Source organism: Suricata suricatta, chromosome 8 (assembly GCF_006229205.1).
Source record: "Suricata suricatta isolate VVHF042 chromosome 8, meerkat_22Aug2017_6uvM2_HiC, whole genome shotgun sequence".
Lineage (NCBI taxonomy): Eukaryota > Metazoa > Chordata > Mammalia > Carnivora > Herpestidae > Suricata > Suricata suricatta.
In genome coordinates this window covers 32,174,488-32,191,182 of record NC_043707.1, presented here as the reverse complement: position 1 = coordinate 32,191,182, position 16,695 = coordinate 32,174,488, and the positions used below count along the sequence as shown (strand labels likewise).

General features: G+C 44.7%; 1 protein-coding gene across 1 annotated transcript; it reads right to left on the bottom strand.

Moving 5' to 3' along the window:
• Positions 1 to 596: 596 nt before the first annotated feature.
• Positions 597 to 8,882, bottom strand: ATP5MF (ATP synthase membrane subunit f). The gene is made up of 4 exons (XM_029946740.1): positions 8,843 to 8,882; positions 2,825 to 2,932; positions 1,502 to 1,618; positions 597 to 732 (listed from the first exon to the last, which is right to left on the bottom strand). Exons 1-4 carry the CDS (start codon positions 8,865 to 8,867, stop codon positions 704 to 706), a joined length of 279 nt encoding a protein of 92 aa, XP_029802600.1. The 5' UTR covers positions 8,868 to 8,882; the 3' UTR covers positions 597 to 703.
• Between the last annotated feature and the right edge of the window lie 7,813 nt (positions 8,883 to 16,695).

The following is a 16,695-nucleotide window of genomic DNA, read 5'->3' as shown; positions in this document are numbered from 1 at the left end:
TATTTTTAAGGGGGCTTGGGAGGAGACAGAGATATGAAACAGACTCTGCTGACAGCAGAGAGCCCAATTCAGGCCTCAGACTCACAAATTGTGAGGTCATAACCTGAGCTAAAGTCAAATGCTTAATTGACTAAGCCGCCCAGGCACCCCTACTGAAGACCTTTGATGAAGGGTAAGGATGAAGGTGCTGGAAATGGGCAGCTGTGAGCTCCCATCAGGGCCTGTGTTTTCCCCTGCTCCTGAGTTATCCCACTGAACTTCCTAAAGGTGGAGCTTCCTTACTAGGAAGGCCCACACTACTGAGGCCTGAGAAATGCAGAAAGGATGGGGAGGGGAAGACATTCTTAAGAGTAAGAGCATCAGTGGACAAAAGGCCAGAAGTGTTTGCAACGCTCAAGGCAAAGAGCAGGGAAACACCTCTGGGCACTTTGAGGCTTGACTGGATGACACCCCCGCCTATAGTGAGCTGGGATGAGACCCCAAAGCAGTGGTGGGAAGCCCCCCATGGATTCAAAGCCCTGGGCATTCCCCAAGAACCCCACCTCATGCAGCAGGAGCTCTGAGAGGGCAGGGAGAGGGCTCAACCAGGGAAGCAGTCTGAGTATCAGTCATCTTTTATTGGCGGTTAATTCTGAATTAGGCTAAGAAAGGATTCAAAGGTGACGGTCAGGAATGCCGAATGTGCCTCCACAATGGGCCCTCTTCAGTGGTACTTGCGTAGCCGCTCATGTTCTGAAGTTAGAAAGGCAAGGTGGTAAGTTTCTTGTAAAGTATAGTGAAAGCACAAGACAACAGGAGGACGGCAGGCTAAATTCACATAAAACTGTCCTGAGAATTCCTTTCAGGAGATAACCCTGAACCTGCCTGCCAGCATCCCGGCAGAATCCGGAGACCTGGAGGCACAAAGGGATCTCAGGAGCTAATCTGCCAACTGGCCAGCCTCTTCCTTCCCAAAAGGAACACGCACTCAAAGTCCCTAAGGGCCTGGCCTTCAGAGCCAGTATCACTCGGATTTCACAGACTTACAGGGGGCCGGACACTGCTGGAAACTGCCCATGAAACCTGGTCAGCGACTGCCATCGGAGCTGTTCCAGCATCTCCCACGACAGGAGATCCTCTCGGGTCTCAGAACCAGGAAAAGCCACCCTTTCCCAGAGCACTGAACAGACCCTGGATTGTACCACTCAACCTATTTCTCTCTTCACACTGGCTGCTTGGAAGATGAAGCCCAAATTTCCCACCAACCTTGCGTGGAGCCCTGCAGTACCTTACAGAATGCTTCCTAAGTGTTACTTTTATCCCAGCTTCACATTACTTTTTCCTGTATTTTCTCTTTGCCATAATTTTCTCACTTAAAATAACATCCTATATTCTATATTCTGACAAGTCCCTCCCAATTTTCAACTGTCAGTAGAATGATGGACTTGTAAACCTGACCGCGAACCAATACCACCGACATGAGAAACCCCACTGAAGGGATGGCGATCCAAGAGACACTCACTGAGTTCCTTGTAACACCGACAGTAGTTGAAGAGCACATAAGCTGCCAGCACCATAGAAATCCCAGCGACGCTCCCTTTCTTCACATTGACATATTTATTGTAGTACCGGTAGTAACCTGCAAACAGGAGAGGAGGGCACTTTTTGCTTTGCTGTGAACGAGGCACACATTGCAAAGACGAGTCTGGCTTAAATTCAGGGATCCAGTCCTGTTGTGGCTCTTGAAGCCACTCACCCTCTAAGTTCACCAGCTAATGAAGGGAAGAACACAACTGCCCCCTGGGTTTTGCCCCACGAGCCCAGGACAAGCCCCAGCTAGGCCCCCTGGTTTCTGCCTCTATGCTTTGGCCTTTACCTTAACAGACCTGGCTCAGCCTGTTAGCCTTTGATCCTACCTCACCCTCACCTCCAGCCCTAGGCGATCTCCTTACCCTAATTCTGACCAAAAATCCAACCCCAAGTAAGGGCCACTTAGCTGTGGCCCTAAAGGGTCAGCCTATCAGGGAAGAGGAAAGCTTTGTGTGATCATCTCTTTCCTGGGTACCCCCACCAGTGAGGAAAGTTTCTGCCCTCTTTGGGCTCATCGATTAGTTGACAAAAAAGAATGAAGAGATCCTAGAAGGCCCTACTTACAATGAAGGAGGGTGTGAAGGAGCAGTACAAGGAGCCGTGGGCATGAACAGACCACATTCCCTCATGCTGAGGAGTCAGGGACTGTTGTAAACTAAGTACGGGGGAAAGGCAGAGTATTCTGAGTTCTGCAAAGGGCTCAGAGCAGAAGGAAACATGGCACAGAAGAGCCAGCAACAGGGTGCCTGGAACTGGAAGGAAAAACAGAAGTTTCCCCCCACCACACATACACACCCAGGAAGCTGGAGACCACACAGGCCCCCATGGGGTGATGTGGGTCTCTAATTCCTGGAATGAGGACCCTGGTTCCACCAGGACTGATCTGATCGAGAACAGCCCAGAAGCATAGATCATTTCAAACACTCGTCCTGGTGGTGCTGCCTGACAGGCAGGTGAGCATTACATTAGAGACCGAGGCCACGACACTTCAAACTCAATTTCCTCTTTAAGGAAAATCTTACACTGTAAAAATGCTCATAGACGTATTTAAAACGAAGGCAGTGGTACCAATTCCAAGCAGCAGAAAACATTTCCTTGATGGAAATCTCTTAGAGCCAGCCTCTGATAGGGCCAGTCACGGAGATGCAGGGGCTAACCATTCGTCCCTGTCCTCTACACAACCTCTCAGTCTGAGCTCAGGGCAAAAAGAGACCTGGGCATTTGCTTTTGTTTACACATGTCCATAGGCTCTGACCTCTTTGAAATGCGCCTGCAATGCCTTTAGGGGTGAAATCCCGCATCAGTATCCAGCCTGGCAGCTCTCCTAGCTTCACATCCATGAGCTTCTTCTCCTTCACTGGTACTAAAAAGGAAGAGAAAAAAAACACTCTGAAAAATCTCCAGTAAGACAAACAGTATCCTTTTATGTCACTTATTTCAATGACCATAGGTACTATTATGAGTAAATATACCAAATTCATTTTAAGTCAGAGTCTATATAAAGGGATAGCTTTATTAATGAACAAGATTTGAAGACCAGCTCACTGGGATGTAAAAGCAGAACCTAAGAGTCAATGAGGAAGAAAGTAATCAAGTGGAGGACAGAAAAATTGTTGCAAAACTAGTGTTTACATGTATTAGCCTCACTGAATTGTCACAGCAGGTGGCTGATGCCTTTATTTTATAAGGGGTAGGAGAGACTGACTCAGAGAAATTGGGCCAATTAGCCAAGGTCACACAGCGCGCAGGGAGTGGAGGCAGTGTTCAACTGCAGGTCTGGCTCCCATGTTCCTCAAGACAATCTATCTGATTTCTACTTCAAGCATATGACCTGGAACCACAGATGTCAAATGACAATACAAACCACTCCAAATGATCCAATGGGCCCCAGAAAATATTCCAATGAGAGTCTGGGGACAGAGATGAGGAAGGGCTCCTGGTTGAGGCCATACTATACTCATCTCGGCTTAAGAGTGATTAGGAAGGGAACTGAGGAAGACCACAGTGGGGCAGAACTATGAATGTTCAGACGCTCGTAAGGGAATGATCTGGGGCGTCTGGGTGGCTCAGTCAGTTAAGCGTCCAATTTCGGCTCAGGTTGTGATCTCGCAGTTCCTGAGTTCGAGCCCTGCATTGGGCTGTCTGTGCTGACAGCTCAGAGCCTGGAGCCTGCTTCAGATTCTGTGTCTGTATCTCCGTCTCTCTGTCCTTCCCTGCTCATGCTCTTTCTCTCTCAAAGAATAAATAAATATTAAGGGGAAAAAATTTTTTAAAGAAGGGAATGGTCTCCCTTTCCACCCTCCCCACAGATATCAACATTCTATTGCCAGACCACCATTTCATCCACTCACCATACTTGAGCCAGACCCCTTTCTGCTTCGTCACCTGAGGGCGTTTGTCTGTACAGTGCTCCTGGGCCATCAAACGGCTACTTCAACCTAAATGCTATGTCCTAAAAGGGCTCTTTCTCCGCCCCCTTATCTCAAGCACTAGTACTACCTTACCATAAAATCTCTGAGCTCCAGTTTTCCTGTCTATTAAATGGCTATTCCAAGCACTGAATGAGAATTTATGTAAAAGCATTTGGGTTGCCTGGGTGGCTCACTCAATTAAGCATCTGACTTTGGCTCAGGTCATGATATCACAGTTTGTGAGTTCGAGTCCCGCATTGGATGAGCTGGTGCCACTTCGGATGAGCCCTGCTTCTCCCTCTCCCCGCTTCTCTCTCTCTCTCTCACCTCCTCTCTCTCTTAAAAAAAAAAAAAAAGGGCATTTCAAACAGTACTCAGAACTGTAAACTTATTATTGTTGAACTGTCATTAAGATCTGCATTAAGGTGAAACAAAAAAGACCGGTAGAGAAAGAAACAACATACAAACCAAACTTTGGTACATTTTTGGATTTGTTTGTTTTAATGCTTATTTTTGAGAGAGAGAGAGACAGAGGGTGAGTGAGTGAGGCGGGTGGGGCAGAGAGAAGGGGGTGGACAGAGAATCCAAAGCAGGCTCTGTGCTGACAGCAAAGGGCCTGATGTGGGACTCAAACCATGAACCGTGAGTTCATGACCTGAGCTGAAGTCAGACGCTTAACTGACAGAGCAATGCAGGCACTCCAAACTTTAGTACATTTTAAGCATAAAGGACTTCAGGGATTAATCACACCCTTTAGTTCTGTACAGAGAACTAATTAGTTTGGCAGTGTTTTTGAAATATGAGATAGTCTCAAATGAACCAAATCTCTGCTGGAGAGTAGTGTCAATGATATTAACCCAACACCAAACAATAACGTCATTCAAGAATGACTTGTACGTCTCTCTGTCACCCTGTCCATGCTATTCCTAGAAAAGTTTAATAGTACACATCTTACATGCTAGTTCTGTCTTCGCTTGGATCAGGAAGCTTTAGTCCATGGATAACTACACCACATTTCTTCCTAACATACTCCATCCCTTTGCTACAGTCTCAAAGCATTCTTGCATGCAGTAAGGAGTACAAACATGTCATTCTAAAACCAACCGGCTTTAAATATGACTACATGGTGGGGAGTGCGTGACAAAGGTACAGATGGAAATACAACGGTAGAATGTTGCTAACTATTGACACTAGGTAATGAGTATAAAGTGTTCATTACATTGTTTCCTTTGTATTTGAAAGCTTCCATAATAAAGTTTAAAAATGCTTCTAAGGGGTGCCTTGGGTCGCTCAGCTAGTTAAGTGTCCAACTCTTGGTTTCAGCTTAGATTATGAGCTCATCAGGAGACTGAGCCCCATGTGGGGTGCCACACTGAACATGGAGGCTGCTTGGGATTATCTCCCTCCTTCTCCCCTCTACCCTCCCCTGCTTGTGCGCTCTCTCAAAAAAAAAGAAGTGTTTAAAAATAAAATGATAACAAATACGTAAAAAATAAAAACACTTTTAATAATAGGGGTATGTTGGGGGAAATGTGCAAAAGAAACATTTTTTTAATTAAGGTTTTTTGTTGGGGCGCCTGGGTGGCTCGGTTAAGTGTCCGACTTCAGCTCAGGTCATGATCTCTCGGTTCTTGAATTCCAGCCCTGCATCGGTCTCTGTGCTGACAGCTCAGAGCCTGGAGCCTGCTTCAGATTCTGTGTCTCCCTCCCTCTCTCTGCCCCTTCTCCACTCATATTCACTCGCGCTCTCTCTCAAAAACAAATAAACATTAAAAACTTTTTTTTAAGTTTTGTGTTTGTTTTTTGAGAGAGAAAGTGAATGCATGCTGGGGAGGGGCAGAGAGACAGGGGGAGAGAATTCCACGTGTCAGTACAGAGCTCGATGAAGGGTTCAATCTCAGGAACCATGAGATCATGACCTAAGCCAAAACCAAGGGTTGGATATTTATCACATGGAGCCACCCAGGTGCCCCAAGATTAAGTCAAAGTATTTTTTTACTAATATGAGGCTGATAAAAAAGAATCAGGTCACTTCTGGGCCAGGTAAGCTTTTTTTTTTTTTTTTTTACATCCACACAAACTATAAAAACATATTCACATTGTGACCACATTCAAGGGCTGGCATGGTGCCCTAGCATATCACGGGAGAAATTTCTATATATTTAGACACACAGAGTATTTCCTTAACAAAAACTAAGAAATTTATAAGCACAGGTGGGAAAAACACATTAGGCTTAAGGAAAGCCAAATACAGCACCATGACAAAACTCCAGGAGATGAACAAATTCATCACAAATGCATCTACACTTTTTCCAAAAATTTCTCTTAACAGAAGACAAAGACTTCAGTCTTTAGGCAGCCATACTGGAACCTTCCCCCAACACTCTTCTGCAGTCCCGCACATCCCTCTGCACTCTACCAGTGGTGCAGTGAGGAACAGAGTAGACACAGGGCTCATGTATTCTCGGTTTAGTGCCGCTTCACTGCTGTGTGCCCTTGGACCAATATCCACTCTCTGTGCCTCAGTTTCCTCCTTTGTAAAATAAAGGTTAAGAGTAGCATTCACCTTGGTACTTGGCTCTAGGTACTATGTAAACTTTTTTTTTTTTAATATTCATTTATTTTTGAGAGAAAGAGAATGAGAGCAGGGAAGGGGCAGAGAGAGAGAATCCCATGCAGGCTCTATGCTGTCAGTGCAGACTGTGATGCAAGGCTCCAACTGTAAGATCAACCTGAGCTGAACACAAGAGTCAGATGCTTAACAGGCTGAGCCACCCAGGTGCCCCTAGGTACTAAGTAAACGGAAATCATCTTTCTTCCTATGGGTTATATCACAGTTCGTGGTCATGTCAGACTTACAGTGAAGGCTGACAAAGGGGTACATGTTCTTGGGAAGGTAGATGGCTACCTGGCCTGATTTTTTACTTCAAAGAAGCATACTGTCCAGCCATATGAAGAGGCATGAAAACTCTAAGTGCCTTCTGAGTGCTAAATCCAGCCCAGGGGTTGGCCAGAGAGTAAAGATTTCAAGCCACACAAAGCTTCTGTAACACAGTCTTTTTAATTCTTTTTTAATGTTTAAAAACCATTCTTGGGGTGCCTGAGTTACTCAATCGGTTAAGTGTCCAACTCTTGATTTCAGCTCTGGTCATGATCTCACGGTTCTTGAATTCAAGACCCACATCAGGCTCTGTGCTGACAGTGCAGAGCCTGTCTAGGATTCTCTCTCTCCCTCTCTCTCTACCCTTCCCTTCTTGCTCTTGCTCACTCTCAAAAACAAACTACACCTACACACACACACACACACACACACCCTCACCCTCATTCTTAGCCCACAGGCTAAATAAAAACAGACCACAAGAAATCTAGCCCATTGGCCATAGTTTGCTGACCCAATCTCATCTACTGCTGTTAATTCATATTTCCATCACTTTATTTGCTAATAAACTAGTGGCTTTATGCTCCAGTGACAGACACCATCTAAAAGATCATCAGAATTTAAGAGACTTGGACTTCAAGTCCTTCACCTAGTGTGATGTTGGATGGAAGAGAAGTGACATGACCCTGCTCAGTGGTCACAGAGTGAAAGCTGGATGACTAGCACACAGCAGCGGGCCAGGCAGTGTTTCAGGGACCTTTCATGTACTCAGTTGTTCAGTCCTTAGTCCAAAGTGCTCATCACTCCACTCTACATAAATAAGATGCCAAGTCTCAGTGCTTCCTTTTCACATGTCACCCTGTTTAAAAACACAACCACTGTTGATAAATATTCTCACCCCCATTTTTACAGATGGGAAAAACAGCATCATCCTCATCTTTTCTGATCCCCTCTTCTTACCTCCATGCTGATATTTAAGAATATAGAAACTGGGTAAGATACACATAATTAATCAAAACTCTGCCTCCCGGAGGCCACACCACATCTCTGACCATTATTTTCATCTTTAAAGTTGTGACACCTGGGGAGCACCTGGGGGGCTCAGTCGGTTAAGCATCTGACTTCAGCTCAGGTCATGATCTCACAGTTCGTGAGTTCATGCCCCGCATCAGGCTCTGTGCTGACAGCTCAGAGCCTGGAGCCTGCTTTGGATTCTGTGTCTCCCTCTCTCTTCCCCTCCCCTGCTCATGCTCTGTCTCAGAAATAAATAACCATTAACAAAAAAAAATTTTTTTTTAATTGGGACACCTGGGTGGCTCAGTCAGCTGAGGAGACTCATGATATCGCTGTCTGTTGACAGAGTCCCAGTACTGTCAGCATGGATCCTGCTTGGGATTCTCTCTCTCCCTCTCTTTCTTCTCTTCCCCCCATTAGCATGCGCTCTAAAATAAGCTTATATCGTTAATAAAATGGGATCAACGTCTTAGACGAGACTTACTGACAAGGCTACTATGAGGATCTAGGGCTGAAACATGGTTTCCATTCCAAAAAAAAAAAAATAATCAGCGCATACAGTACGATGAGTGTAGATTTACACCATGTCACTGAAAGGCCATCCTTATGATTAAAGCTCAGTTTACCACGAGGCCTCAGATACCTAGGTTTGCATCCTAGTTCAGCCCTCTCACTAGTTGTGACCTTGAACAAGTCACTTCACCTCTCTAAGCCTATTCAACGCATATTCAACATATATGCATGCGTCCAACCTTAAGTGGTGTCACACACCATCCTGGGCGCTAGCTCCTCCGGGAGCTTAATTTAAGCTTTAGCTTTGGGAAGAAGGCAGACGCTGCGCGTAGGATTCGAATGCAAAGCGCCTGGGTGACGGCGGGGACGACTACAGCGATACCTCAGTGAGGGGAGAAGTGGGAGCAGGAGGCGGTGCATTCCCAAGTTTGCAAACGCGTCACCTGGCTGCCCTCACCTTCCCCTCTGCAGCCGAGAGACATGGGCCCTTGAGCAGGCGGGCGGCGCGGCTGAGCGAGCAGAGAAGGGTCGAATGGTGCAAGACCCTGAGCAAAGCGCTCGGTGTGCCTCCGGTGAGGCCGCAGAGATGTCCCTGAGTGAAGGGCAGGCGGCTCCGCAGCCCCCTCCCCTCCCTATGCGGCTCTGAGCCCCGAGCCCCGGACCCCGTTTCCTGCCCTCAACCTTGTAACCTTAGCCGGGTACAGACACTCACCGGATGACGCCATCTTGGAGTCCTGGGTGTCCGAGGTATCAGGCCGCGCGAGGACTGCTGGGTAGGCAGCACACGCCCTCGCGGGAGCGAGGAGCAGAGTTTCATGGGAAGTGGGTCGCGGCTGGGCGAGACTGGAGCTGCAAGTGCGCCATAGCGGGAAGGGCGAAGTCCCCGGAGGGCAAAGCCCGGGTATTCCCTGGTAGAAAGCGGGGGACGCGGTAGGGAGGTAGAGTGGTGCGGTGGCGGACGGGGTGGTGGTGGGAAGGCTCAGCCTGGGCTTCCCATCATTGGAGGGAGGAGGTTGTAAGGGACCTAGAAATAGAAAGTGAGGAGAAAAGAGCATCCTGGCCTTCTTACTTTATCGCCTTAAAATTGTTGTGGGAGATTACAGGGGTATATGAAGACTTTTCTTCCCAACTGTGTTGGATAGGAGGTAAGCAGGGACTCTCACAGAATTCCTAGTTACCAGAAAAGCTGGTGTTCAGGCTTGGGCTCCAAATAGGTTTTAATGTGAGTAGCTTTATGTGTCCCAGCTCTAGGGTGGGCTCTGAAGACAGAAAAAAGCAAGACCTAGGGGTACACAACTCCAGCCCTTCTTTCTGCCGCTTCTTTTCTACGCACAATGATGCCTCACCATCATCTTGGTTTCTTTTGGAAAGGCCACGATAACCATTACTGGTTAAGCAATTCTGACTTGAGCAAGATGCTTCAATTCCCTGAATCTCTGTCTTCCTTCTCTAAAGTTGAGATGTAATTGCAGCAACACTGGCAGGGGAGCTGCCTGCCTTTGTACACATGGGATAGCACAATTTTCTTCCCTATTCAAGAAAGAGCCTAAGTATGAAAGACAGAAGGATTTGTGGAAATACATACATACATACATAATAGAATTTGTGATTATATGAAAACCATGAGAAACAAAACCTGGAGTCATCACGCGCAAGTTTCCCCAAGACCCATGATTGCTAAGCCTTAGCCATTCATTTTCAGAAGAAAACAGGGGCAAGGAAGCAGTTAACCCCCAGGATCCTGCTGTCCCTGGAGCATCATGTAAACCCCCTGGACTACAGGCTCAATGCCAGGATCTGCACCTTGGGCAAGAGTGCTGTAATTTACTATTTTCATAGGTCCATCAAGAAAATGGACTCCTCAGGGTACCTGGGCTCTGTTGGTTAAGCATCTGACCCTTGATTTTGTTTTTTGGGGTTTTTTTTTAATTGTTTTTTAATTTTTTTTTCCTGTTTATTTTTGAGAGACAGAGAGAGACAGCATCAGCTGGGGAGGGTCAAAGAGAGAGGGAGACACAGAATCCGAAACAGGCTCCAGGCTCTGAGCTAGCTGTCAGCACAGAGCCTGATGCGGGGCTGGAACCCACGAACCATGAGATCATGACCTAAGTCGAAGCTGAACGCTTAACCAACTGAGCCACCCAGGCACCCCACTGAGCCACCCAGGCGCCCCGCCTGACTCTTGATTTTGGCTCAAGTCACAATCTCACTGTTGAAGTCACAATCTCACTGTTGGTGGGCTCTGCACTGTCCCCCGTGTACTCTCTCAAAAATAAACTTTAGGGGTGCCTGGGTGGCTCAGTCGGTTAAGCGTCGGGCTTCAGCTCAGGTCATGATCTCACGGTTTGTGGGTTCGAGCCCTGCATCGGGCTCTGTGCTGACAGCTAGCTCAGAGCCTGGAGCCTGCTTCAGGTTCTGTATCTCCCTCTCTGACCCTCCCCTGCTTGCACTGTCTCTCTCTGTCTCTCGAAAATAAATTAAAAACATTTAAAAAAAATTTTTAAAGAAATGCTAGGAGCATGTCAGCATGGCATCGCAGTGCGCCAAAGACGAATGCGGCCCCAAGTGCATTTCTAGTATAAGAAAAGGGGCTTTAAAAAATCACAGAGTGGGAGAGAAGCAAAGTTCTAATGCCAAGGAGGCATGAGGGGGTAGCACAAAGAGGACACACCTGGAGCAGAGGTGGCCACCAGTGGTGAGGTGTGAGGAGTTGAAGAATGAACAGAGAAATCCTTGAGGATCTGATATATATGCAAGTAAAAAGAAATAGGACAGAAGGATGGCGACAGAGGAGAGAGCAGGTTAAAAGAACACAGAAAACAATAAATGAGAAGTTAATTTTAAAAGGCACGTGGTCACTCAGTCATTAAGCATCTGACGTTGGCTCAGGTCATGATCTCACAGTTGGTGAGTTTGAGCCCCACCTTGGATGAGCTCAAGCCCTTCTTCAGGTAAAAAACACAAGCCCCACTTTGGATAAGCCCCGCTTGTCTCTCTCTCTGCTCTTCATGGGTTCTCTCTGCCTCTTGCTCACTGGGACCCTCTCTCTATATAAAATAAATAAAATAATAAAGGCACAAAGGTTATAAGTGAAATTTACACCATAAGTCATGAAGACAAAATGAGAGATAAGGGAACATAAAAATAAATGAAATCATAAAAGATGGTTGAAAATTAAAAATGGGAATCAACAAAAATATAGCACCTTATGAAGAGAATTCAAGAGATGCTGCTGTAGACAAGGAATGATGTTGAAAACACAAAGACCTGAAAAGCAAGAAAAATTGGTACAAAATGTCAAATCAAATGATGAAGATACCAATGAAAGGAAATGGGGAAGGTAGGTGTGATTGTGTGTTAAAATGGAGAAATACACAATTATAGAAAGATTGTGCTATGATAAATAGAAGGGACTGTCTTAATTTGAGTGGTTCTAATGAATTACCACAAACTGGGCTGCTTAAACAACAGAAATTTATTTCTCAGCGTTCTGGAGACTGGAAGTTCAAGATTAGGGTGCCTCCAGATTTGCCTCTTGGTGAGGGCCGTCTTCCTGGTTTGCAGATGGCTGCCTTCTCAGTGTATCCTCACCTGGCAGAGAGCCTTTTTCTTGTGTTTCTTATAAGGGTGCTAATCCCATTAGGAGGGCTCCATCCTCATGACTTAATTACCTCCCAAAGACCCCTCCTCCTAAATACCGTCGCAATGGGGATTAGGTTTTCAACATGTGAATTTTTAGAAGAGACAAACATGTAGTCCATAACAGGAACTTAAAAAAGTGATGTACGTAGACTAAATGGTAATTTTCCAGAAGAATCTGTCCCTGCCACTCTCAGCAGGTGGGCAGAGGGGACTCACCTGAGCTGAGTTTTCTGGCCACAGCATGCTCGTGATTGGAACTGATAGACTGTGTCTGAGGCAGACGCAAGGGGGGGGGGGAGGAGTGACTGTATTTAAGGTTACAGGGACCTGATGAAGTGATCTCATTTCATACTAGAATGTTATTGTCATGTCACCCAAAGGGCCTTGACACTTCCTTCCCTGGATGGGAATTTCTGAAAAGGGTTTCAAAAATATTTAAGAGTATGCTTTCTCTGGTAATTAGTGCTGAGAAACCTGTTGGAACATTTTCCAGACGTGATATTTGTGTTAACAGAACTCTGCAGGTGAGTCAGAGTTGGGTTGGGTGCTCTAAACTTTGTCTACCAGAGAAGCAATAATTATGTAAAAATTAAGATTGTTAAGATGTTGGCGAAGTATCTTCTGTGGAATACAATACAATATTTAAAGTTGTGATTGTAAGGATTAGGCGAAATCGAAGCTTTAACACTTAAAGTAAAATAGATTCTGAAATGCTATTTATGATTTTTAAATAATTATTGAAGACAAAGTTCTTATAAGTGGATAGTATCTGAGGGGGATGTTAAAATATCCTTGTTAAATGATGGCCTTTGGTGTTTTGTTCATATAAAATTTTCTTGGGTGCCTGGATGGCTCAGTCAGTTGGGCGTCCAACTTCCACTCAGGTCATATTTTGTGGTTCACAACTCCAAGCCCTGACAGCTCAGAGCCTGAAACCTGCTTTGGATTCTGTGTCTTCTGTCTCTGTTCCTCCCCTGCTTGTATTCATTCTCTCTCTCTCTCTCTCTCTCTCTCTCTCTCTCTCTCTCTCTCTCTCTCAAAATTAAATAAAAGATTAAAAGATAAAATAAAATTTTCTGTTAGTAACATTGTATTTTTAGGATCCCCTGAAGTTCTGCACAAACTCCTGGGCTCCCCACCAAGCTGATAATGTATGGCCCTGACCCTCAACTCCATATCAAAGGTTTTGAGAACTGAACTAAATAGAGTAAACAACTACCCAGGTCCCAGACCAACCTATGCATGGCACACATGCAAGACAAATCAAAATAGCACCATAGAGCACAAAATCCAACACCCATTCATGACAAAAACTCTCAGTAAACTAGGAACAGAGTGGAACTTTCTCAATTTGATAAAGACCTTCTATATATATCAAAACAACAACAACAACAACAACCCTACAGCCAACATCATACTCAGTGAAAAGAAACTAGAACCTTTCCCACTAAGATCAGGAACAAGGCAAGGATGTCCTCTCTCACTGCTCCTTTTCATCATGGCACCTGAAGTCCTTTTTAATGCAATACGGCAAGGTATACAAATTTAGAGGAAAGATATAAAACTGCCATTATTCACATATGACATGATTGTCTATGTAGAAAATTGGAAAGAACCAAAACACTCCTGGAACTAATATATGATTAATAGCAAGACTGAAGGGTACAAGGTTCATATACAAAAGTCAACTACTTTCCTATACACAAAGAATGAACAAATGGAACTTGAAATTAAAAACACAATACCATTTACATTAGCACCAAAATCTATAGAATACCTAGGTATAAATCTAACAAAATATTTGCAAGATCTATATAAGGAAAACTATAAAGCTCTGATGAACAAAATCACAAATAAATCACAATAGATATGATTGTGGATAGGAAGACAACATTGTCAAGATGTCAGTTCTCCCCAACTTGATCTATAGAGTCAGTGCACTTCCAATCAAAATCCCAGCAAGTTATTTTGTGGATATGGACAAACCAACTAAACTATCTAAAAGATAACTAGGAAGGAAGTTGGGTAACAAAGTCATGCTCCTTGATATTTACCCAAAGGAGGTGAAAACTTATATCCACACACAAACCTGCACATGAATGTTTATAGAAATCTTTATTCATAATTGCCCAAACTTGAAATCAGCCAACATGTCCTTAAATAGGTAAATGGATAACTAAATGCAGTTCATTTAGACAATGGAATATTATTCAGCACTAAAAAGAGAGTTTTCAAGCCATAAAAAGACATGGAGGAAACTGAATTGCATAGTATGAGGTGAAAGAAGACAAGGAGAAAAGGCTTCATATTGTAAGATTCCAACCATATGATATTCTGGAAAAGGCAACACTTGCCAGAGGTAGAGGTGGAGAGTGATGAATAGGCAGAGCACAGATAATTTTAAGGGCACTGAAAATACTTTGTATGATATTACAGTGGATATATGCCATTACACATTTGTAATAATGTATGCCAAAAATTAATTCTAAGGCAAACTATGGACTTCAGGTGATTATGATGTGCCAATGTAGGTTTATCCTTGGCAAAAAATGTACCATTCTGGTGAGTGATTCTAATAATAGGGAAGGCTATACATGTGTGGGGAGATGGGGATTCTCTGGACCTCTTTCCAAATTTTGTCGTGAACCTGTCGTGAACCTAAAACTACTCTAAAAATGATTTTTTTTTTTAAATTCATCAAGTAAGGGTGCCTGGCTGGCTCAGTTGGTAGAGCATACAACTCTTGATCCTGGGATTGTGAGTTTGAGCCCCGTGTTGGGTGTAGATAGAGATTACTTTTAGAAAAATTTAGGGTGCCTGGGGCACCTGTGTGGCTCAGTCAGCTGAGTGTCAGACTTTGATTCAAGTCATGATCTTGTAGTTCAAGAGTTTGAGCCCCACATCAGGCTCACTGCTGTCAAGGCACAGCCTGTCTCCCTCTGTGCCCTTGCCCTGCTTGTGCTCTATCTCAAAAATAAACACTAAAAAAAATTCAGGGAGCCTGGGTGGTTCAATTGGTTAAGCATCCCACTCTAGATCTCAGGGTCATAAGTTCAAGCCCAGACCCTATTGAGTTATAAATAGATAAATAGATAGATAGATCTATAGATAGATAAAATCTTTTTAAATATTTCATCAAGTACCAACCATAAGTTACTGGTGGTATCATCTCTCCAGAAAGAATTTGAGCTGCAGTGTAGTAGCTATGGTTTTGTAACCAAATTTTGTAGGAGCACTCTGTTTTCTGTATTTTCTTCCTCTGGTTCTTGAATTATTTCTTTATACAACTTTACTTCCTTTTGTAAGGACGCAGGTTTGAGACAATAGAAGGGCACACATTGCCCAAGGCAAGAGGGACCACCCTTGTAATACCCTTAACATTCCTAAGGGCAGGCCTGGAAATAGAAGCTATAGGTAATCAGTTATTGCCTAAGGCTAGTTACACCCTATGTGAGGGTCCTGGGTCCTGGGTCTACTCTGTGATTAGTTAACACTCTAAATGTTGTAATTGGATAAACCTGCTGTCAATAATATTGTATAATAATGATTGGATCACTGTACCTGTGTCACAATTTCCTGTAACTCCCCCTTCCCAAACTCATAAAAGCCCTACCCCACCTTTGTTCGGGGCTCTCAGCATGGATCCACCACGCTGGTAAAGTCTGTGAGCCCGAGCTTAGGCCCCGGGGAGCCTAAACCCGTAATAAAGCCCTTTGCTTTTGCATGCTTGACTCGGTCTCCCTGGCGGTTTCTGGGTTTTGGGGACGATAAAGAAATCTTGGGTATTACACTTTGGTTGTCTTTGCTCATGTTCCTCCATTTATTATCTGGAATAACTTCTTTTGGAGAAACTCTTGTGTGTTTCTTTAAAGATTCTTTTCTCTACTCTCATTACTATTATGATAATATAAGAACTTCTTGCCTGTTAATAGAGGTATTTTGAACAACCGCTGGCTCCCATGTTCAACTGATACCTTCTTTTTATGGAGAGGAAAGTTCCTAATATCCTGTCTGTCTTACCAGTTTTCCTTAACAGAATTTGGCACACTCCACATCTTTAATACCTGGGACTCTTCTAAGCCATACCCTGAAGTTCTGGGTTTACGTTGGGTCCAAAAGTCCACCTCTCTGTGCATGTTAAAATAATCTTGAGTTGCTCTGAATATCTAGTTTCTCATTCTGCGTTCTAGTCTGGCTCTGCAGAGCATGACCTTCATTTATTGCACTCAGTTATCTATAATAGTAGATGGCACTTTTTTTTTGACATGACAATATAATTTACTTAATATAAAAATGATTGCCTGAAACAAAACACATGTGCAAAAACTATAAATACAAAAAGTATGATTGTTGGGGCGTCTGGGTGGCTCAGTTGGTTAAGCCTCCGACTTCGGCTCAGGTCAGATCTCACGTTAGTGGGTTCGAGCCCCGGATCAGGCTCTGTGCTAACGGCTAGCTCAGAGTCTGGAGCCTGTTTCCGGTCCTGTGTCTCCTTCTCTCTCTGCGCCTCCCCCTCTCTTGCTCTGTCTCTCTCTGTATCAAAAATAAATAAAACGGCCCGCCCAGGCCTCCCGGGGCCTGACTGGCAAAGGGGTGGGGAGCGGCGCGGGGACGCGCGGGGAGCTCGCCCGGTGCGCGCCCCGGCGGCGGCGGGGTGCAGGTGGGCTG

Coding starts and splice junctions, on each gene's coding strand:
- ATP5MF (XM_029946740.1), bottom strand. CDS start 8,867: ATGTCTCTCGGCTGCAGAGGGGAAG. Junction 2,933..8,842: donor TCTCGGCTGCAGAGGGGAAG/GTGAGGGCAGCC, acceptor CTTCCTTTTTAG/TACCAGTGAAGGAGAAGAAG. Junction 1,619..2,824: donor TGCAGGCGCATTTCAAAGAG/GTCAGAGCCTAT, acceptor TCCTGTTTGCAG/GTTACTACCGGTACTACAAT.